At 46.0% G+C, this 22,973-nt stretch overlaps 1 protein-coding gene across 1 annotated transcript; it reads right to left on the reverse strand.

Moving 5' to 3' along the window:
* Positions 1 to 1,238: 1,238 nt before the first annotated feature.
* CD59 (CD59 molecule (CD59 blood group)) lies at positions 1,239 to 22,320 on the reverse strand. The gene is made up of 4 exons (XM_082660496.1): positions 22,183 to 22,320; positions 12,703 to 12,787; positions 8,896 to 8,997; positions 1,239 to 2,782 (listed from the first exon to the last, which is right to left on the reverse strand). Exons 2-4 carry the CDS (start codon positions 12,767 to 12,769, stop codon positions 2,580 to 2,582), a joined length of 372 nt encoding a protein of 123 aa, XP_082516622.1. The 5' UTR covers positions 12,770 to 12,787; positions 22,183 to 22,320; the 3' UTR covers positions 1,239 to 2,579.
* Positions 22,321 to 22,973: the final 653 nt, after the last annotated feature.

Here is a 22,973-nt window from a genome sequence, read left to right on the forward strand (position 1 = left end):
GCGGGGCCTAATCAAGGGCAAGTTTTGGGCAGTGGGGAGGGCCTATGCTCAGGACCCACAGGGCTGGAAAAGGCCCTGGGGGCTGTGGGGGGTGGGGCTTAGGCTCAAGGAACAGAAGGGGCCCAGGCGTGCCCCCCCATCCCCGTCTGAGGGCAGCGGACCTCACTGGGAGCTCAGCAGGCTTCCTGGGCTCGAGTGGGCGGGGCAAACACCCTCCTCTCCTCTCCTGCTCCTCCAGTCTGGGGTCTGGGAGCACCCCTCCCGCCTGCATCTCTTGATCTCCCTGGCTTCCTTCCTATGTCCCCAGGTCCAATGCAGTCAGGCGGGGGTGGGGGTGGGGGATGGGAGAGCCTTGGAGGGCAGGGGACCCGCCTGGGAGCTCAGCAGGTTCCCCGTGCCCAAGTGGGCAAGGCGATCGCCCTCTGCTCCTCTCCGGCTCTTCCCAGAGTCCCTCCCACATGCCTCTCCTGATCTCCCTGGCCTCAGGGGTGCTGATCTTGTCTTCTCCACTCCTCCTCCCTCCTCGGTCCCCCTACGTCCTACCGGTTCACTTTGGGGTTCCTCCCGTCTCCTTGGGGGTCAGAGTCCCCACCAGCGGCCGGCAGATGCCCTATTTGTGGGGAGACGCTATCTCCGCATCTTCCCACACCACCATTTTGACTCCTCCTCTCTGGCTTTTTTTTAACGTTTTACATTTTTTGGCTGTACTGCATGGCTTGCGGGATCTCAGTTCCCCGACTCAGGATTGAACTTGGGCCACAACAGTGAAAGCACTGAATCCTAACCACTAGACCACCAGGGAACTCTCCCCGACTACTGGTTTTTTGCAGTCTGGTTGAATGCCCCTTCAAAGTTCCCCCAAATTCATTTTCTGCTTAAGTGAGTCAAAATTGGTTCTTGTTCCTTGGAACTAAAAGGCACTGCATGAAATGAGCCACTTTGCTGTGGGCATGGTCAGTACTTTCTTGGGCAGAAAAAGTTCTATTGAGGAAAGAGTCACACCTAGTATTTTGTCTTTGAACAGAAGATTAAAGATGATGTAAGGAAAAGCTCTGAGCCAATAGGGAACACAGAGCACCAAGGTAATGCTAGGTTTTGATGAGGAAGCCTCTATTGGTCTGTGTTTAAGTAATGACATCAACAGAAGAAATCTGGTACTGTCCAAGATCTCTTCTTTCAGTTGCTACCATTGGGCGTGTCACCTATGTTGTTACCCTTTGGGCCAATCACCACACTCATGCATTTGATGAGATTTTATTTTCAGAAAGGCAGTATTCATTCTGGTTTGTCCAACAGATCACATAATCAAGGTGTTTTTTTTTGTTTTTTTTAAATGTTAATCAATAAATTCTACTCGCGTCGGCAAAAGTCAGACTATGCTGTTAAATATAGCCAAGACTGTAAGCATACAAATGTCACTGTCTACTGCATCTTAAATTATTCACCAGTACCCACAAGAAAGAGGCAAAACTTTGTCCTCCTGAAAAGGTGTATCACTTTTTAGGAAACCGGTAGCGCTTCTGAAAGCCTCAGCACTTGTGATTACGCTAACAGCCCTTACAGATGTATTTGACACTATCTGTGCTGACTCAGCTAGGAGCCAACAGGCTGGATGTCGGCAGGTAAAACACATCCCTGCAGACCTGTTACTATTCATGATGACATTTGGAAATCTCAAATCGCAACCCCAAAGGCTCCTCCTTTTCCATTCATGTATTATACACACACATATGAAGAGTTTTCCTACCAGTAACATTTAAAATAAGCACCCTTAATAACTGCAAGTCACAAGTAACATAGAATATTCAAATGTTTAGTTTTTAACTGTGTGTGACAAAGCTAAGACAGCCTACCATTCCAATAAAAAAGACGGGGAGTGGGAGGGATAGTTTTAACACACCATTAATTTATGTTACTGCGTTTTTCTACTGAAAGACAGCAAAGACAATACAAAATTTAGGGACAGAAGAAAACACAGATTTCAGCCTCTGGTACCTCTCTAAAGATAAACCTTGTGCTTCCGTGCCCTGCCATCTGGAAAGCTTACCTCCTTCCCAGCCAGTCACCTTCTAGCTGAGAATACAACAGTCATTAAGAATCTCATTGTCCACAGCCCACACCTGGAACATGCACCATGCCTACCTGGCAATACAGGGACCATGAAAGGCGAGAATAATGCATACCTTGTGAGAGACTGTTGAAAAGGAGCCCCCTGCCCCAGTCACCCAAAAAAGTACTGATCACATTAACTACATCCAAGGAACCAGAGGGAAATAGCTGAGGACTGCAGAGAATCTACTCAAGCTGTCACTGCAAAGAGCAGAGTAAGAAGCATACAACTTTACTCAAATCACATGCACTTCACTCAAACTTTTTCCCTCAAACAGGTCTTCTCTGCCAACAGAACTGGTCTTCAGAGTCCCTCTGAGTTCCTCTCTCTAATCTAACTTGCTCAAGCTAGTTTTAGTCTTCCCCAACAGGATCCAGCTGGAAAATATAAAGCCTTTGGAACGCAGCAGCACAGGAAATGAGGAGTATACAGAAACAGGAGATTTAGGAGAAGCCCTTCTGGTGTAGATTTAGAGACAAAAGCTCCAGACCGCCACCAGCAGCAGGATGACCAGCAGAGCTGTTTTCCCTGATATACTCGTCCCGTCACTTTTGTTACACAGGTTCTTCTGGCAGCAGTAGTACTTAAGCTCCTTCTCATCTAAGGCTTTCGCAATGGCTTCGAAATTGCAACGGTCAAACATCCAACACTGGTAGTAAGTTTTCATTGGCACTGTGGGGGAAATACACACACGCAAAGATAAGCACTCAAGCAGGTAAAATGCTGCACCTGTCTTTGAACTCGCAGTTCTACTTCTTAGAACTTATCCTGGGGAAATAGAGACATTTGGGTAAAAATATGTATCCCAGTTAGCTTATAAAGGGGAAAAATTAAGTAAATAATGATCCAGCTCTGAATGGAACTTTTCCATAAAAGCAGAGTCTCATCAGAGCCAATACAGTTGTGTGTATATGGAAGGCAACAGGCAATCATACTAATGTTTGAGAGAGTTACAAAGATTTTTAAACACATGCCCTCTTTGATCCAGGAATCCCACTTCTAGAATTTACCCTATGAAGTTACTTGAAAAAAGGTTAAGATATATGCTCAGGAATGGTCACTGCACTACTATCTGTAGCAACAAGAAACGAAAAGACAGTCGGTTAATAAAAAAGCACTTGAATAAATTATGGTAGAGTTCCACACAACGAAGTTCCATGCAGATAAGGAATGCCACAGACCATGTGTATTGACATGGGAGGAGTTTGAGGGTTTTTTTAAAATGCAGAAAAATAGTTAAATTGGACTTCAACAAAATTAAACGTTTGTGCTTCAAAGAACACTATTTTAAAAAATTAAAAAGACAAAACCCACAAAAAGTGAGAAAATGTTTGCAAATCATATATCCGATAAGAGTATAGTATACAGAATCTATGAAACACTCTTACAACTCAATAATAAAAAGACACCCCAATTAAAAAATGGGCAAAGGGTATAGATACTTCTCCAAAGATATACAAAGGGCCAATAAGTGCATGAAAAGATGCCCAACGTCATTAGCCATTAAGAAAATACAAATCAAAACCACAGTGAGGATCAATTCACACCTATTAGGATGGCTATAGTCAAGAAATTGGAAAATAACAAGTGGTGTCAAGGAAGCAAAGAAATTGGAATCCTCAAATATTGCTCGTGGGAAGGTAAAGTGGTGCAGGTATCTTGGAAAAGTCTGGCATTTCCTCAAAAGGTTAAAAATAGTTACCATATGACCTAGTAATTCTACTCCTAGGTAAATATATTACCCAAGAGAATTGAAAACTATGTTCACACAAATGCTTATACACGAATGTTCATAGCAGCATTATTCAAAACACCTAAAAAGTGGAAACAACCCATATGTCCATTAAATGGTAAATGATAAGCAAAATGTGGTATATCCATTCAATGGAATATTATTTGGCCATAAAAAGGAATGAGGTACTGATATATCCAATAACATGGGTGAACATTAAAAACATTATGAGCAGGGACTTCCCTGGGGGTGCAGTGGTTAAGAATCTGCCTGCCAATGCAGGGGACACGGGTTTGATCCCTGGTCCAGGAAGATCCCACGTGCTGTGGAGCAACTAAGCCCGTGCACCACAACTACTGAGCCTGTGCTCTAGAGCCCGCGAGCCACAACTACTGAAGCCCGTGTGCCTAGGGCCTGTGCTCTGCAATAAGAGAAGCCACCGCAATGAGAAGCCCGTGCACTGCAACATAGAGTAGCCCCCTCTCGCTGCAACTAGAGAAAGCCCGCGAACAGCAACGAAGACCCAATGCAGCCAAAAATAAATAAATGAATAAAAAAATTTAAAAAAATAATAGATTATATACTTTAAAAAAACAAACAAACAAAAAAACGTTATGCTAGTGAAAGGAGCCAGTCACAAAGGACCACAACACTGTATGGTTTGATTTATATCTAAATGCCCAGAATAGGCAAATCCGTGGAGACAGAAAGTAGATAGTGCTCCCTGCCGGGGTATGGGCGAGGGAAGAATATGGAGTGACCACTAACGGGTATGGGGTTTCCTTTTGGGGTGATAATAATGTTCTGAAAATGAGTGGTGATAGTCGTACAGAGTTGTGGATATACTAAAGGCCACTGAATTGCGCACTTTAAAATGTACTTTGGAACTGAGATATGTGAATTATATCTCAATAGAAAAAAGCCTAGATGCAGAACAACATGTAGAATGTGACCCACCTGTATAAAGTCTATGTGTGGGGGTGAGTATACTACTTTTCTCTGGAAAGATTCCCAAGTAATTTAACAGTGTTACCCTCACAGAAGGCTATCTTTCATTTATACATGTCTCTGTAGATTGAGATTTAAAATAAAAAATCACTGGATGAATTTATTTTAAACATAGCTTAAACTTCCTTTAAAAATCATTAGATTATTCCGTAAAGCAGGAAAATTTTCCAAAAGAACGTGCCACTATGGTCCCAATTTTTACACACAAAGGAAGATGCAGGCCAAGATATACGATGCCAATTAGCTTATAGTGACTTAACATTGAGAAAAATTATGTTAAATATTTTAAAAAAGTGAGAGCTGAGAGAGAAGAGAAGTTAGTTGTACTAGATGCTGAGGACACACAGATATAGAAGGTTGGTCCCCGCCCTGGAATCATTTTCTTTTCTTCTGTGTTGGAAAGAAAAAAATACAGATGCTTATTTCCTTATTTAAGGCCAATAACTAGTTTATTCTATTTCATTCACAGCTCAGAACAAAACTTCTAAGTTTATAACTGCAGGTATAACTGTTCTGTCCTCCCCCTCAGAGGAGATGAGTGTTTGGCCTGGATTTTAATGAAGTCTGGTCAAGTGGCAGAGGCCAGATAAGAGTGTTCCAGTGACTCTACCTGCTTGGATCATAAATATTTAAGTGGATGCTTCTAATACTGTACTAAAGAATGCTGTTGAATAGGACAAGTTACTGTCTTATGTAGTAGTCATCAGGCTTTGGAACTGCGAAAGCATGAAAGTCACCAAAATGTTAATTAGGGAAACCTAACAGCTTGGGGAGAGCAGATAGTAATTTATTAATAATTGCTACCAATTAATCACTTACTACGTGTCCTGCAGTGAGCCAAGCACTTTCCTTGAATGATCTTATTTGCAGAACAACCTTCAATGGTGAGCTTCTCACCAAAGCCACTGTCAGAATCACCCGAGGAAAAGTGGATCATATCACAGAGTCACCGGAATGTTAAAGGTTCTCTCTCTGCTAGGCACAGCCTCCCCGCTCTTCGAAGATTTGCCTTGAGTCTGCCTTTACCAAGCAGTAGTCCCCAGTTGCCTTAGGCATCCTTCAGTGTGTCCCTTATTTGAAAGGCCATTACAGAAATGATTGCTTGGCACTGTCATCAAAGGCTCTGCCAGACTCTCCGTACACGGTTTATACTTCCAGGACCTAGCCAGGACGCCAGTAAATTAGTGGCTGAAGTAGCGCCCATCTGTCTCTCTTCTAGACTGAATCCGCACAGCGCTAGCACGCACATTTCTCCACTAACTGCCCCACTGACCCCGGGAAGTAAGTATTCCTATTTCACAGCTGGGGAGACAATGTGGCCAGATTAATTAAATAATTTCTCCAATGTATGCCTGGCCTTTGATTCCTGTTTATGACAGTGTGCCTCGCCTCTCCCAGGCTGACGTCAATCAGAGTCGGAGGGGCATTTAGATGTTCTGTTACTATCTGCCTTACTGTAAGGTTTGAATATCTATATTTCAAGAACTGCTGTTACCACATGTCTAGCTGAAGTTTTGGGACCTATGTTCATGAGAAGAAGAAAATTATTTAAGATTCACATTATCCTTAAAAAAATAGATTTTATACTTGAGAGGAGTTTTAGATTCACAGCGAAATTGAGCAGAAAGTACATAGTTCCCATAGAGCCCCCGATAGCCCCACCTCCACCCCAAACAACCTCCCTCACTATCAACATTTCCCGCCAGTACATTTGTTGCAACTGATGAACCTACATGGACTCATCATCGTCACCCAAAGTCCATTATTTACATTTGGGTGCACTCTGGGTGTTGTACATTCTATAGGGTTTGACAAATGTATGACATGTGTCCATCATTATAGTATCACACAGAGTCCTAGCTTCGTTGCCCGAAAAATCCTGCGCTCCTCCTATTCATCCCTCCCTCCTCCCCCACTTAACCCCTGGCAGCCACTGACCTTTTTATTATCTCCTTGGTTTTGCCCTTTCCAAAACATCACATAGTTGGAATCATGACAATGTAGCTTTCCCAGAGTGGCTTCTTTCATTCAGTAATACATATTTAAGTTTCCTTCATGTCTCTTCATGGTTTGATACTTCATTTCTTTTTAGTCCATTCTCTGGAGGTACCACCGTTTATTTACCCATTCATCTACTGAAGGACATCTTGGTTGCTTCCAAGTTTGGGTAATTATGAATAAAGCTGCTATAAACATCCATGTGTAGGTTTTTGAGTGGACATAATTTTTTGACTCATTTAGGTAAATATCAAGGAATGCAACTGTTGAATCTTATGGTGAGAGTACATGCTGTGTACCAATTTATATTCCTTCCAGCAATGAATGAGAGCTCCTGGGGCTCCACATCCTTGCCAGCATTTGGTACTGTCAGTGTTTTAGACTTTGGCCATTCTAATAGACGTGCCTCCTTGTTTACATTAATCATTTTTACAAAGCATAACAGTTCATTATAAGATGAGTAAATTCTGGGGAATCTAATGTACAGCATTATGACTGTGGTTAACAAGACTTATTGTCTATTTGCAATTTGCTAACAGGGTAGATCTTAAGTGTTCTCGTCACACACAGAAAGGTAACAATGATTGATTGCAGTAATCATTTCACAATGTATATGTATATCAAATTGCCATGTTGTACACCTTAAACATATACAGTTTTTATTTGTCAATTATACTTCAATAATGTTGGAAACAACTAAAATGAAAGTTTAACCATTCAGGTAGGAAACAATGGGATTTGTTTCCTAGTCTAGTCTACTTCCCTCTTTCCTTCTCTCCACCTCTACCATCTGACACACCCACTTCATCAATAAAAAAGAGAGGCCGGAAGAACTTACTGGTGGCAAGACAGAGATCAGAGCTCAAAGCTTCTAACTGATAATCTAATACTTATTCTACACATAATATTGCCTTTATTCTCTCATTTGGAAATTATACTTTTTGTAGTGGGGGTCCAAGAGACACAGACAATCAGGGTTAAGAAGTAGGTCTCTGTGCTCATAGATAATTGGTGCTCAAATATTTGTGGAGTGAATGACTATTCTCTCTGGGGGCCTCACTATGCTTTCTACATTAACAATGAGTTAATACAGTCCTCCAGGTGAGGCAGAGGAACTGTCGCCTACAGAATCAAGGACCTTACATGTAGACCTTGGAATCTGAGCTGTATTCCAGGAGTTTATATCAAAATTATGAGGTACTCCTGTTCTTTAAACAGGATAATTCTAATTCATCCTTACTTATTGAGGAATTCTTCCTTTCTGGGGAAGTGAAACTCCTCCTCCTTTCAATCAGGTTTCCTAAATTCTATTTTAATAGGATTTATGGAGGAAGCGATTCCATAGTCTAACCAATTTGGAAAATGCAGACTTGACAAAATTTGCCAATGTTGCCAGTTCCCTACCCCAAGCCCACGAGTGCCTTGTTCTCTGAGGCCACCAAGCCTCGGTAGCTACTGTTGCCTTTCTTGGGAACACCCTTCCTCTCTTAGTCCTCTTACTTCCTACCTGTCCTCTGAGCTCAGCTTGAGTCCCCTCAGGACTCTGTATGTATTAAATTCCCCAAGGAATGAGACACGGGTATCAATAAAGACATCTGTAATAGCTACACAGGCCTCTTTCACAATTTTCATCGTCTCCTTTCTTCATCTCTGCACCCCGACCTCCTAGCTCAGGCTCTGGCACAGGGCAGGCTCTCAAAAGTTTGCGAGGCAGCCAGTGTTGCTGTTAAGAGCACAAGTGTTGGAATTAGATGGGTTCCCACGTTCAGATCCTGAGCTCGTTCCTTGACCTTAGTCTGTTGCTTAACCTGAGTCTCAGTTTCCTCATTTACCAAACGGGAATAAAATATTACCCCGAGTGGTAGATGGGAAATATTAAATAAAAAAACAAATGGAAAGTGCTTAGTGCCGCACACAACTGGTGCTATTAAATGGTAGCTATTACTTGTTGAATACGAGTCTAACAAGAATGAGAGCGGCACAGATCTCTTCCCAGGCTCTCTTCATCCCATTACACTCAGGAAGAGGGGGAGGGGGAGGCTCTTACCGGCTTTAACGATGAGACAAGCATCTTGATTACGTGAACAATTGACAGTGGTAGTGCAGCCATTAGCTGGGTTAATACAGTTGTAGCACTCCAGGCTGTGACCTAGGATCAGGAAGAATGCCCGTCAGAACCTGGTAGACCAGCAATGACTCACCCTCCCGGCAGCAGAAGCAAGCCCACCAGCTCCATTAGTGTGGGTCAGAGGTCAGCAACTCAGAGTGGGCTTCCTTCCCACATATATCTGCAGCAGATGTATTTTTCCAAGCTCAAACTACAGTTCCAGCAGCAGTTTTTTGGACCCTGAGGCAAGTGCAAAGGGAATTTCCAGATTTCAAAATCCATTTAACTGTGCAATTGAGAAGCTTTTTCCTACTTTCAACCGGAAGTGATTAATCTGCAATGCAATGACATATTAAAAGGAATCCATTAAGAGGATAAACTAACAGAATTCTATAGACACCTTCCAAGCAATGAATATGCTCTATCACGTAACATTCTCACGGACTGATCAGCAGTATTTGGCAGTACCTATCTGTGTGAGAAGACATGCTCCAAGACGAAATGCATGACATCTCATTACAGATCAGTATTAACAGATGAACGTTTGCAACCAGTTTGATGACGGGGAACACTAACTTTTGAATCCCAAGTAAGCAAAATGTTATTCTCCCAGAAAGAATTCCATTCTTCTCATTAGTAGATCTGTACTATAAATAATTGTACTCAATTATTAAATTTTTGAATTCTGCCAATTAAAAACTTGGAGAAATTTGTTTTCTCTCTTATTTATATAAAAGCCTACATAATATCCTTGATTTTTGTCTCTTGGCCTGCAAAGCCTGAAATATTTACTATCTGGACCTCTGCAGAACAAGTCTGATGGCCTCTGGGATAAGGCGTCCTCACTGCAGCTGTTCTCTGCTGAGGGACTGACCCATCGCCAGAAGCAAACACAGTCAAGGGGCAGGCAGCAGCCATACACTTTAAACCCATGTGGGTGGGAAGACATGCACAGTGACACTGAACACGAGGGTCGACTTATATCAGAAGCAAATGCCTCTGGTTCCCCAATTTGAAAAATGACTACCGCTCCCACTCATGTTCTTAGGATTCATCTTTGGTGGCTAGACTTCAAGTTTCACTGGATTATTTTCCCTTCTCTGTTTTTACAACAATGGTGATGGAAAAAGATGAGTCATATTCCACATCTGTGATGGGAAGAGTTGGAAGCAAGTTTTCCTGATTCATGTGGACATACTCTTTGCTACAATAAGAGATCACCTTCTTCTGGCCACATGGCTTCTGCCACGTAATCAGTATTTGGAAGTACCTATCGGTGTGAAAAGACATTTTCAAAGATGAAATATGTAAAACCTCATAAAAGAATGGCATGGTTAAACCAAGACGAAATGTGGGTTTTAGAACCCAAGAGCTGACTTTTAGTTCTAAGGCCAAAGTTCATCACCAGGAAGAGGAATTCTCCAAAGGCCAGAAGAAAGTGGCTCCTCACTTCCTGAGCACAGATAGGAGTGAAGCTCTCTATAACATCTTTTTAAAAAACTTAATTAATTTATTTATTTTTTGCTGCATTGGGTCTTCATTGCTGCAGGCAGGCTTTCTCTAGTTGCAGCGAGCAGGAGCTACTTTGTTGTGGCGCGCGGGCTTCTCATTGCAGTGGCTTCTCTTGTTGCGGAGCACAGGCTCTAGGCACGCGGGCTTCAGTAGTTATGGCACACGGGCTCAGTAGTTGTGGTGCACGGGCTTGGTTGCCCTGCGGCATGTGGGAATCTTCCCGGACCAGGGCTCAAACCTGTGTCCCCTGCATTGGCAGGTGGATTCTTAACCACTGCGCCACCAGGGAAGTCCCTATAACATCTTAAATGGCCAGGTCAAACCTTCAGACAGAGGAAAGAGAGCTCACCTTTGGAACTTCTGTGAGGCAGAAATATTCACAGCTAACACAGTGTTCAAATACCTAAACTTTCAATCTTCAGAGAACTGCTATAAGAGGCAGGCTCAAGGATCTCCATCCCCATTTTTCAAGAGAAAATTAAGACCAAGATGTTAACTAACTTGTCAAAAGTCACACGGCTACTAAAAGGAGAGCTGGGACTCACACCCAGGCGATCAGTTCTGAAGCCCACGCTTGGTTTATTTACCGTGATGTTCTTCTAATTGTCCTGAGTGGGAAAGAGAAGAAACCAGGACCAGTTATGGGGGAGACCGGGTCAGGGGCAAAGCAGTAAGTCAGTGGCTGTTTGATATTCTAGCTACTTAGCCAGGGTGGAGGGGATCTTCTTCACACTCCAACTCCCTCAGGAAAAACCTAAGTGCCTCCGAGACCCGTCACAGAACAGCTAACAGCGCCAAACCCAAGCCTGATCCATAAACAAACGTAGACTGCTGGAAAGCAGGTATGACCAGGCTATTCTTCCTACAGAAAATTCACTGGGTAGAAGAATTAAGACAATAACGTATATTGTAACATAGCGAACCACATTACAAACCTCCGTGACTACAATCCACAGACGTGGGGAGGGAGGGGGGTCGTGACTTCTGTCTTTTCTCAGAAAGGGAAAACTTGTACAATCATGTCCTTGGGCTACTTTGTTCTTCGCTTCCGTTTCCTCAACTGTAAGATGGACGTAATAGTACGGAGCCCTCACAGGATGGCTGGAAGGATTAAATGAGCCAGGGTCGGGTACAGGCCCTAGTACCTAGTAAGCATTCACCATATGGGAGCTACTAAAGCTACAAGCTCTAAGACATGCTCCAAAATGCAGATGCCTCTGTAGTGCCCACCGCATGGCTACTTCCTTTTCTGCCTCCTGTCCCCACCCCTCAAAAATAACAGTTAGTAGGGCTTCCCTGCTGGCGCAGTGGTTGAGAGTCCGCCTGCCGATGCAGGGGACACAGGTTCGTACCCCGGTCCGGGAAGATCCCACATGCCGCGGAGCGGCTGGGCCCGTGAGCCACGGCCGCTGAGCCTGCACGTCCGGAGCCTGTGCTCTGTGGCGGGAGAGGCCACAACGGTGAGAGGCCCGCGTACCGCAAAAAAAAAAAAAAAAATAACAGTTAGTAGTACCAACGTGACATAGGCAGAAAATGACCTTTGATGTTTACAGTGAAGCAAAGCAAATAACACAGGTGTTCCTACTGTTACAGAGGTAACGAGGATCTCCAGCAGGCAGGGAGGGGTGGCCCCGAGAAGGAGCTGGGGCAGACACTCTGGTGCCAGGCTTATTTGGGTTCAAATTCTGGCTGCACCACTTTGGTGTGATATTTTACAAGTTATTTAATCTCTTTGGGCCTCAGTCTTGTCACCTGTAAAATGGCAAGAAAAATAGTCCCTGCTCCACAGGGTGGACATGAGGATTAAATAAGTAAATACATGTAAAATGCTGAGAATAGTGATTGGCACGTGAATGCTACAAGCAGCAGCAGCATCACACAGGAGAAGCCCAGGGCGGGCGGCTGGGCTCAGCACTCTAAAGATGGCATCCATCGGTAGCCCCAGCGGCGGGTGGTGAATGGGGTGAAACTTAAGCAGCTCAGTGTAATCGCTCCCCACTCAAGCAGCTCTGTCACCCAGGATGAACTGTAACTCAGGAAGGTGCTCCACTCAGGGTAGGGCCGTAACACAGGAAGGAGCAGTCACACCACCCTGGACCTGTAGCACTGATGGCGAAAGAACGGAAGCTCGGCCCGAGGTCTGTGGCATCAGCTTGGTCTTCCTGAGGCCTAAGAAAAAGTTTAGGGCCGAGGCGGCCTACCTGATCCAGATTCATGTCCCTGTGGACCACTCACCTACATGGCAGACGACAGCCAGGCTGAACAGGAGCCCGAGCAAGGCGAACCCTCCTTTGCTTCCCATTGTGACCGGCTACAGATTCTGGAAGAAAGGAGCACAAAGCATGGTCATGAACCAACAGGTGATTGCCGGGTATCTCAGAAACCAAGAGGTGGAAGGCCTGGGGGCTTCAGGAAACATGGGAAGGAGTGAGCAGACCAAGAAAGCAGGGAATGTCCGGGCTGGGTGCGATGACCCTAGGGTGCTCTCAGGTGGGGCCGTGCTTGCTCCCTCCCTGGCTGAGACCTCGGCTTACTGAAGAAATGCTGCCGGGCCTGGTGGGAGGGGCAGCTGCAGGGAGTCAAAGCACACCGGGCCCACCCCAGCTCTCACCTACAGTAGCCGTGCACCCTTGAATAAATTCAGTTCCTCTGAGCCTCAGTGTTCATGACTGAGCAGTGGGACAGCACTGTCTTCCCCCTCAGGGTCGCTGACTCAAATGAGAATATTAACAAAGTACATAATGCAGCACCTGCGATTTCAGCTCTGCAGGCCCCACCCCCAGCTGCTGGCTGAATTGAGCCTGAGCCCAGTGAGGGCCACTTCTCCAGGCCACGCCACTAAGTGCATCAGATGGAAGGGGTAACTCTGGAGGGCACCAGTGTGCCTTCAGAACAGGAAGCAAAGGCTTAGCGTGCACAGAAGCTCTGGCTCCCCACCTCCTCCTTAATCACTCTGGAAAAGTAAGGAGGGGTTCCAGGTACCTCTGGTGACAAGTCCCCATTACATTAATGCCTAGATGTGTGGCAGTGAGCATCAGGGGAGAAGAGGGGAGGGCTGAAACACCTTGAACCCTCCTTTTACCTGAGCAGGAGGCCAAGACACAGGGAGGGTTTTTTTTTTTAGACTTTATTATTATTATTATTATTATTATTATTATTTTTGCGGTATGCGGGCCTCTCACTGCTGTGGCCTCTCCCGTTGCGGAGCACAGGCTCCGGACGCGCAGGCTCAGCGGCCATGGCTCACGGGCCCAGCCGCTCCGCGGCATGTGGGATCCTCCTGGACCGGGGCACGAACCCGTGTCCCCTGCATCGGCAGGCGGACTCTCAACCACTGCACCACCAGGGAAGCCCTATTATTTGTTTTTTAAAGATTTTTTTTTTATGTGGACCATTTTTTAAGTCTTTATTGAATTTGTTACAATATTGCTTCTGTTTTGGTTTCTTTTTGGTCCTGAGGCATGCGGGATCTTAGCTCCAGGACCACGGATCGAACCCACACCCCCTGCGCTGGAAGGTGAGGTCTTAACCACTGGACCACCAGGGAAGTCCCCACAGGGAGGTTTCTAACTTGCCTAAGTCCAAATCATGAGCAGTGGATCTAAGGAGTCTCCCGACCCTACCCCGACTTCCCTGAGGCCATCCTCCAACAAGGAGGCAGCAGCTGCCCCAAACCAGGGCGGCTCCACATTCTATTCTCCTGGCCCGCACAGGCCAGGATTTCTGCCTGGTAGACAGACGGGGCTCTTGGTGGGTGGGCCCTGCCCTCCTCTGGGTTGGAAATGGCACCTCCCACACCTCTGAAGGTCATGTGATGCTGAGGAGTTGGCTGAGGAAGGCCGGGGAGAATTGGGAAGCGAACAGGGCAGGGCCTGGCATTGCCCAAAGAAGACGCCATTGAGTAAAGCCACGCCCGGGAGAGAGACAGGTTGCTTGCTGACGTGTGGGAAAATGGGGAGAAAATCTAACTGGGCCTCGCCTTTCTTTACAGGTTGAATACCCCCCACTTCCCTCTGGTACCTGCAACACCTACCACAGCCTACTAATGCCCCCCGCCACCGGGCTGACCCTCCCGGGGCGTAGCTGCCCACAGCACCCCTGTGCGGTGAGGACCTGAGGCTGCCCGAGGCCAGTGGTCAGAAGCTCAGACTGGGCTGGCGAAGACCTGGACACAAGGTCTGGCTCTGCCATGGCTACCGAGCCTGATTCTCTTCACCTATAACAAGGGGCAGGTACATGGGTGCTTTCCCACACCAGGAGACTGAGGTGAGACAAGTTAACTATGTGCTTGACAGTCACAGAAAAGTGGTGGCTGTCACTGCTTCCTACCTCACCCTGGACTTCCTTCCTGACCACACCCAGATTTCCTGCCCAAAGTCAGGCACGTCCATACCTCCGGGTCAGACTATTGGCCTCTCCAGGCTCTCTTGTTCCCTGAGCCTGAGAGATGGAGGCAGCGAGGTCTCTGCATCCTAATAGCTCAGGGAGAGGCCCCTGCCCCTCCTGCCAGCACCTGACGCCCCTGCAATGCCGTCTGTCGGGAACCAGACGGGTCAAGGGAGAGAATCACAGCGTTCCCGCGCCACCGACCCCCCCAGCCAGTGGCCCAGGCCCAGCACACCCCAGCTCCCTGCCTGGTTCCTCATGCTCGGGGGCATCTGGGTAGAAAGGATGATTCACACACTCAGCTTAGGCAGGCCTGGGGCTGGGAAGAAGTGCTGCAAGAGAACAGGAGAGGAAGGCACCCATCTGAGGTCCCCGAACAGGGACGCGGAGAGCACCAGACTCTTCCTAAAAGTTAAGAACATCTGCTTCCTCAGGTAGCCCTATTGGAGGAGGAGGGAGGGACCTCCTGACGGGGGCGGGTAGGTGCTGGAAGGGCGCCAGGCTGGCAGGAGCTGCAAGCTCCAGGAGACTTCCCTCGGAATGGTCCTTGGCATGAATAACACCATTACAACAAAGAGGGTGCAGTGCAGTGAACTCGCCCTTGATGACACGCATCAGAAAGAAGGGTCTACTAAGAAAGGCTCATCTCTTAACAAAAGCTGCGGAAACGGCACAGTGAACTGGTCTAGGGACAGGCTTTCTCGTCGACCGGTGAACAAAGTCTTGAATATTTCTGGCTCTGCCACTTATTGCCGTGTGTTACTCAACCTCTGGGCCTCCCTTCTTCACCAAGTAAACACAGGGATAATCACAGGTACTGCACAGCATGGTGCCTGGCCAAAGAAGGCCCTCAAAAAGCAGTAGCCACCATGAGTATCACTGGGAAGTCCCGAGGTTCCCAGGAAAAGAAATTGGGCAGGGAGGGGGTGTTGGCGGGTGGAGGGTGTGGCAGAGAGAGGAAGTGATCAGTGTACGGATGTTGAGCTGTTCGGATCGGAAGACCAGGTCTTCATTAACTACTACTAAAATATGAATTTCCAAGAGCGATATGTTGTTATGAAATGGCAGGGGTGGGGGACAGAAAATAGCTGATTGTTTTAAAGCTATTTTATAAATGCCCCCAAAATGCTGCTGATAGTAGTAAACACTAAGCAGGATTATTTATAATCTCTTATTTCTCTTCCTGACCTTTTACTTTTTGCCATACCTCCCCAAATATTCTATAATGAGCCAAGCATTATTTTTATAATTAGAAATAGGAAACTCCGCACATTACAAAACTTTCCCTTTTAGTAGTCATAGATCACCTGTCTTCTGGCAAGTCTGTTACAGAATTAAAAAGAGAACCGCACCTCATGGCTTGAAACTCTTCCCCCTAGTCTAAAACATCCTCCATTTTAAATTTAAAAATGATGCCCGTAAGTTAAGTGTAGATCAGATGGTAGATGAACCGAGAGCTGCCGTTACTTTTTCAATCCACCCAACCAGACACTTAGATGCAAGATGCATCCAGAAGACCTCATCACTCTTTTCTAAACATATTGAGACTCATTTAAATGGATTTAATTATTGGAAACAGCCCAAAGTCATTCTGCCTCCCATCCAAGTACTAACCAGGCCCGACCCTACTTAGCTTCTGAGATCAGATGAGATGGGGCGCGTTTAGGGTGGTATGGCCGTAGACCCAAAGTCATTCTGGAAAAGGTCCACAGAATAAGATAGGTGAGCCTATTGGAAAACACCATTTGGGAGTCATAGGACACGTCTGGAGCCAGCCTTAGGAAGTCTGGACAGATTTTCCTGGGTGGCTCTGAAGTTGACTCTAAAGGGAATTCCTTCAGGGGCACGCCAAATAGGCTTTTCACCAGAGGAGTAAGTAACAGTCAAGGATATATAAGCATTGTTTAAAATAGTAAAAATTTGGTAACATACATTTCCAACAAGAAGATGAGTAAATTATGGTACACTTCCATGGTGGGGAACTATACAGCCATGAAGAGTAACAGACATGGAAGGCTATTCACAATGTATTAAGAAAAAAAGCCAGTTTAAAAATAGCTATAGGGCTTCCCTGGTGGCGCAGTGGTTGAGAGTCTGCCTGCTGATGCAGGGGACACGGGTTCGTGCCCCAGTCCGGGAAGATCCCACATGCCGCGGAGCGGCTGGGCCCGTGAGCCATGGCCGCTGAGCCTGCGCGTCCAGATCCTGTGCTCCACAACAGGAGAGGCCACAACAGTGAGAGGCCCGCGTACCACAAAAAAAAAAAAAAAAAAAAAAAGCTATAATTTTATTACTTTGTCTTAAAAAAAAATATATATATATATACACACACACACACACACATACATACATACACACTCGTATAAAAAAATGCTTGGAACACCTTCCCACTTTTCCAAAAATTTTGGATCATGGGATTAACAGCATGGTAGAATTATGAGCATCTTATTTATGCTTAAATATATTTTCTTAACAATGAAACTTTTTATAGAAAGAGCTCTCAACATGAGTGAAGAATATTTTAATGTACTTAGGTGTCGTTTCACTTGCAGCTTAAGTTTTTATTTTCCTACTACTCCACCTGATTAAGTATTAAAAATATATACCACCTTTCAAAATTTGCTACATTAAGGTAAAAAATATTTCATGGGTATATATTCTCCTATGTCTAAAAATAGTTATTTTAGTCACACCCTATATTTGTAAAAAAAAAAAAAAAAATGAGGCTTGTGTGATTTTCTAGCTGTCCTGAAAGACCTATATTCTAATCCCACTCTGCTGTCAATTTATATAACCTTAATGCAGCCAACTACTTTACTTCAGTTCCTAATTTGTGAAGTGGTAATAATGATTTTATAGAATGATAGAATATAAAAATAAGACTTGAGGGTTTTAAAGCTCACTATGGGCTAAAATGTTACGTGGCACTTTAAGGAACAGAAAAATGCACACACAATCCTGGGGTTACTCTGTCCTGGGCTTAGACCTGAGCTGGAAATAATATTTTTACTATTAGGTGCCAGATTTCTGAATTTCTTCCAGTTTATCAGGACAGCAAAGTACACAGCTGTAAAAGCCAGGAGAAACGGTTGGGATAAACCAGGGCTGTCCTATTTGGAAAAGTATAGTCAGAGACAGTAACCATCTTCAAATAGGGTAATGGCCACCAAGGAAGAGAGGGAGAGGTTATTCTGTGTAATTTACAAAGACAGCATTAGGATCAATTAGGGAGGCATTCTGAGCTTCCTAAGAGCAACTGCTTGCTATCACTCCACCCCTCCCTCCCTCCCTGCCATGTGCCAGGCACTGTGCAAAGTGTCAGCACATATGGAAATCAATTCCCTGGTGAAATGTGAAAAACTCCCCATCACTTGGAAATGTTCACACAGAGAGCAGAGATCACAGATCAGAGATGATGCAGAAAGATGCCAGCAGAAAGCAAGCAAGGGGTTAAAACAAAAGATCTCTGAAGTACTAGAGATTCTCATCCTACAATAAGAACCAACCTGATCATTATTTATTCATTTCCATCCACCTGAGATGTAAGGGGAAGCTACAAGTTGCAAGGTGATTTACAAATACAGGCACCCCTAATCAAGTTCCTGAAAATGTTTTGGGTAGCCAGTTTATGGACAGTGTAAGCCTATATTCCATTATTTTAAATAGGAAAACAAAGACGTGTTGCCGTCCATCCAAAGACCCCAGCCAGTCCCCCCAAATATCTATCTATCTATCTACCTATCTATGTATCTATCTATCTATCCATCTAAACAATCGAAATAAATGTGAACATAAACTATTTAACACACCAATGACCCAACAAACTGAAGGAATCCATCGGTGCATATATTTACTCTACGAAGTAAGTTCAGTCTCGGCACCTACCCCCCAGTCATCTCCACAACGGTCATTTATGAGCCCACTGTGAGCTGAGCAGGTGCCATGCTAGGCACTGGGCTACAGTGACTGCTGAACCAGGCGAAGCCCCACTCTCAAGAACCTTACAATCTAGCGGAGGTGGACACCAACTAACACTAAAGACCAGGAAGAAAATAACATAGGGTAACAGTATTGGTTCTCTAGCTTTAGTGGGCATCAGAATCACCTGGAGGGCTGTTAAACACAGATTGCTGGGCCCTGACCCTCTAAGTTCTGATTCTGCAGGTCTTGGGTGGGGCCCAGTTAGAAATTAGCATTTCTAACTGGGGACCACACTGAGCTGAAGATTCAAAGAGTGAGATGGACTTTGCCCACCCATGGGGATTCTGAAGACAGAGCAAGGGGGTCACAGCTGAGGCATACAGGTGGCCTCTAGGAGTGAAGAATGGTCCTTAACTGACACTCAGCCAGGAAATGGCACCTCAGTCCTCCAACCCCAAAGACTGTACTGTGCCAATAGCTTGAATGGTCAAGGGGACAGATTCTCGCACAGAGCCGCCAAAAAGGAACACAGCCCTGCTGACACGTTGATGCGAGCCCAGTGAGGCCCGGGTCAGATTTCTGACAGATGGAACTGTAAGATTAATAAATTTGTGTTGTGTTAAGCCACTAGGTTTGTGATGATTTGTTTCAACAGTAATAGAAAATGAATACACCAACCTCAGAACTGGTACGTGGCAGAGCAGCATTTAAACCCAGGTCTGAGCTCTTAACCACAGTTAAACTCTCTGGTGGGGAAACTTCTTGTGAATTCAGCTTCTGAAATAAATTGGTTAACACAGGCCACCAGAGAAGAGATTTTACATTGGCAACGTTGCCACAAGATTCACAGATGCCCGGGAGTATAGTTTCTGTTCCTGGGAGCCTGGAGCCTCAGAGGCTGATAAACTTTAAGGCTAGAAGTATTCTCAAAAATTAAACCCAACGTTCCTATTTTATAGGACATTAATGGAGGCCCCAGGGGATGAAATTACCCATTCCCAAGGCAACAGGTTAGTTGCAAAGACACACTGGGTGGATCTCCCTTCTATTTACCAGGGGCCAGTAACTCACAAGTAGCTTAACATTACCTGGAGGCCAGTAGTGTTAGTGGCTTGGGGCTTTGCCTCCTTATCACCTTGTACACACACAGCCTGGCAAGCTGAGAAGATCACTGATCTTACACAAAGATCACTCAGCTCAGAGAAGTCATTACTTCAGCAAGTAGAGACAAACAGAAAGCCACCATCATAATGAACAGCCCCTCCCAGTTACTCTGAGGTGCCAGAGACAACCATCTCAGAACTCTCTAAACTACACGAATCGGAAGCTTCCTCAACAAGGAAGGGCCTTCCTTGCAATTTGTTCCAGGAACTCAAGTCTCTAGTTCTCCAAAGAGGGCCCTTTCCAGACAGCTTCATCACGGCCCTGCCCTTTGAGATTGTACGTGGAGAGCCAACTGTGTAGTGAAGATATTTCACAAGATATAGGGTGTAGTAATAACATGTCCTCCGCTTCGGAAATTCTCAAGCATCTCTGGGCTTGGTTTTGTTTATGGCGTCTTTGCTCGTGAGCTTCTTCTGGAGCTGGCCCAGAATTTTTTATGCATTTCTTTTCAAGAGCTTGTACCTGCAGCTGTCAAAGCTGAATTCCATTAGACACCCGCTCTCCACACTCTAACATCCATTTTTATTTGGACTTTTACCTTACAAGCTACTCAGCATAATGAGGTGTTTTCCTTATAGTTTTCTGTTTGAAAATACAGAAGCCATAGTTTCACACATTTGGTCCACAGTCAGGCACCTCCCTCAATTAACATTCTGAGCTGTATGTGCCTTCCTTAGAGAACTGGGAGTAAGCTGCCCCCAACGGGGAACATGGGTACCGAAACATTAACAGCCACATTTGTTCTCCGCTTACCAGGTGCGCACAGAGTCCTTTCCACGAATTATCTCATAATTGGTGAGATATTCGTGTCCTTATAACACCCTAAGAAGTAAGGCCTGTTATTTTAGCAATAAGAAAATGAGGTTAAATAGCATGCTCAGCATTACGCAGCCAGTAAGAGCAGAGCCAAGGCTCAAACTGGTGCCAAGCCCAGGCCCTTGACCACACATGAACTTCATCACTTCTCTGCAAGCAAACCATGTCAAATTGTACTTATTTTAGGAGCATTCCAGAGCCATCATCACCGACAGATGAAGCTAGACAACGGAGAGCAAGGTGGTAGGAAAGAGCTGTTTCCCTGATCTGTGATTCTCAGAATTGCACACAAAGTAATCTTCGGATTATCTCGCCTGTATTTGAGGTCTCTCCCTCCTTTTCAAGAAATGTCTATCATCACAAGCAACCCTGATATGGTGTGGGCTATGTCTCTAGGTTTGTAAAACGTATGGGCTGATTTGTTTAGAATGAAATAGAATTATTGCAGTTGAGAGTGGTGGGCAGGTCTCAGCTGGAGCCCCCTGATATCCTTAAAAAACTGGCCAAGAACAGGATTTTTAAAAGAATCAGCTGGCCAAGAATCAGGAGGCACTTTCAAAGCGGACATGAGGCATTATAGGAAAGAAGGAAAGCACTGGTCAAAAGGAAAACCGGAGGAAGCCTGGGCCAGAGCCTTCACTAGGTGGCAACCAGGCCAAATCGCTATTTCACAAAGACTCCGAGGGCACGGACGAGATCGGAGTTTCAGAAGTCACACAACTACCGCCAGGGTGAGTCACAAATCCCAGCTCTTCGTGTGAGTTCCGGGATAAGGGGTGAAGCCACCTACGTCAGAGGAGAAATGAACGTTACCTGGTACATTTCCAGGATCCATGGAGAAAACCACTACTTAACGTTTCCTTAAGTCTGCCGTTAGACTCTATGAAGGGTGCGGCCCAAGCTGGCCCAAGCAAACTAAAATTGTACTCAAAATGTCTAAGTCACGACCCCACCCTGCTGTTTAAAACTCAAAATTTAAACCTCCAGAGGAAGAGAAGAATGTCCATAACTTCCAGGGATGGCATTAACCTCCTTTCAAGGTGCGATGCGATTTCTTTTCCCTAAACTGCAAGAGCTTCCCTTCAGATTCAAATTTCGAAACAAATACTCCCAGGAGAATGGAGGGCAGGGCCCGCGGAATTGGGGGTGTTTTGGAAAGCGCGCCCGCTCCCCCCTTCTCGTTGGTCGTATACAAAGGAATCACCAGTTCTGCGGGCCGCGGGCGGGGGGAAGGGCGCCGGATCTCGCCGTCCCTGGGCGCGGAGGCCGGCGCAGGGTGGGCACGGCCCTCTCGGACCCTCCAAACCCCCCAGTCCCGCGATGGCAGGGGCCCGGGCCCAGCTGCCCGTTGGCGCATGCGCCGGCCCAAATCCCCGAGTGCCGGACTCGGAGCGCGGCTCCGCTCCCCTCCTGGCCCCCAGACCTCACCTTCCAGCCCCCGTCGTCCGCTTCTGCGCGGGTACGCCTGCTAGGGTAGTCCAGTCCCGTTATATCGCCTCGGCTGGGGCGGGCTCCGCCTCCTCCCGCCGGCCCCACCCCGCCCAGACTCCGGCCTCGCCCTGCGCGCCGCAGTTTGCCAGCGAAGGTGACCCGAGCCGGCGCAATTGCGGGCTCCAGGACCCGGTGCAGAAAAAGCCCTGTGGCCAGGACTAGATTAAGACCTTTATGATAAAACACTGAAACGGAAAGTTTATGATGTTCTTCCTCCGATTTGTTATCGAAAACAAAAACAATATGAAACTCCAACACTTATGAATTTTCCTCCTTTGTTGAAAAAAATATGAAAATGTTTTTCAAAATGTTTGTGTGCCCTTGCCAAGCTCCCAATTGGCCTGGCTGTCGGGTTAGCCAGCCTGGCTGCAGCCTGAGGCTCCTTTCTGCTCCCGGGCTCTGGTAGCCTCCAAGTACCCTTCAGCCATAGTCACCTCTGTGACTTGTTTGGAACCGAGATGAAATTCTGCTGTGGGTTTTTTTTTGGGGGGGGAGGGGAGGCGTGCCCTGCAGCTTGTGGGATCTTAGTTCCCTGACCAGGAATGAAACCCACGCCCCCTGCAGTGGAAGCCGGGAGTCTTAACAGCTGGACCGCCATGGAAGTCTCTAGAACGTTATTTTTAGGTGAAGATGTAATCTGAAGTTTCTGGTTATCACTCTGTCACTACCCACTGCAGAACCGGCTTAAAGAGGGCCATACAAGGGGGAGTGGGAAAAGCAGGCCGAAA

Source organism: Grampus griseus (assembly GCF_964374135.1).
Source record: "Grampus griseus genome assembly, chromosome: 8".
Taxonomy (NCBI): domain Eukaryota; kingdom Metazoa; phylum Chordata; class Mammalia; order Artiodactyla; family Delphinidae; genus Grampus; species Grampus griseus.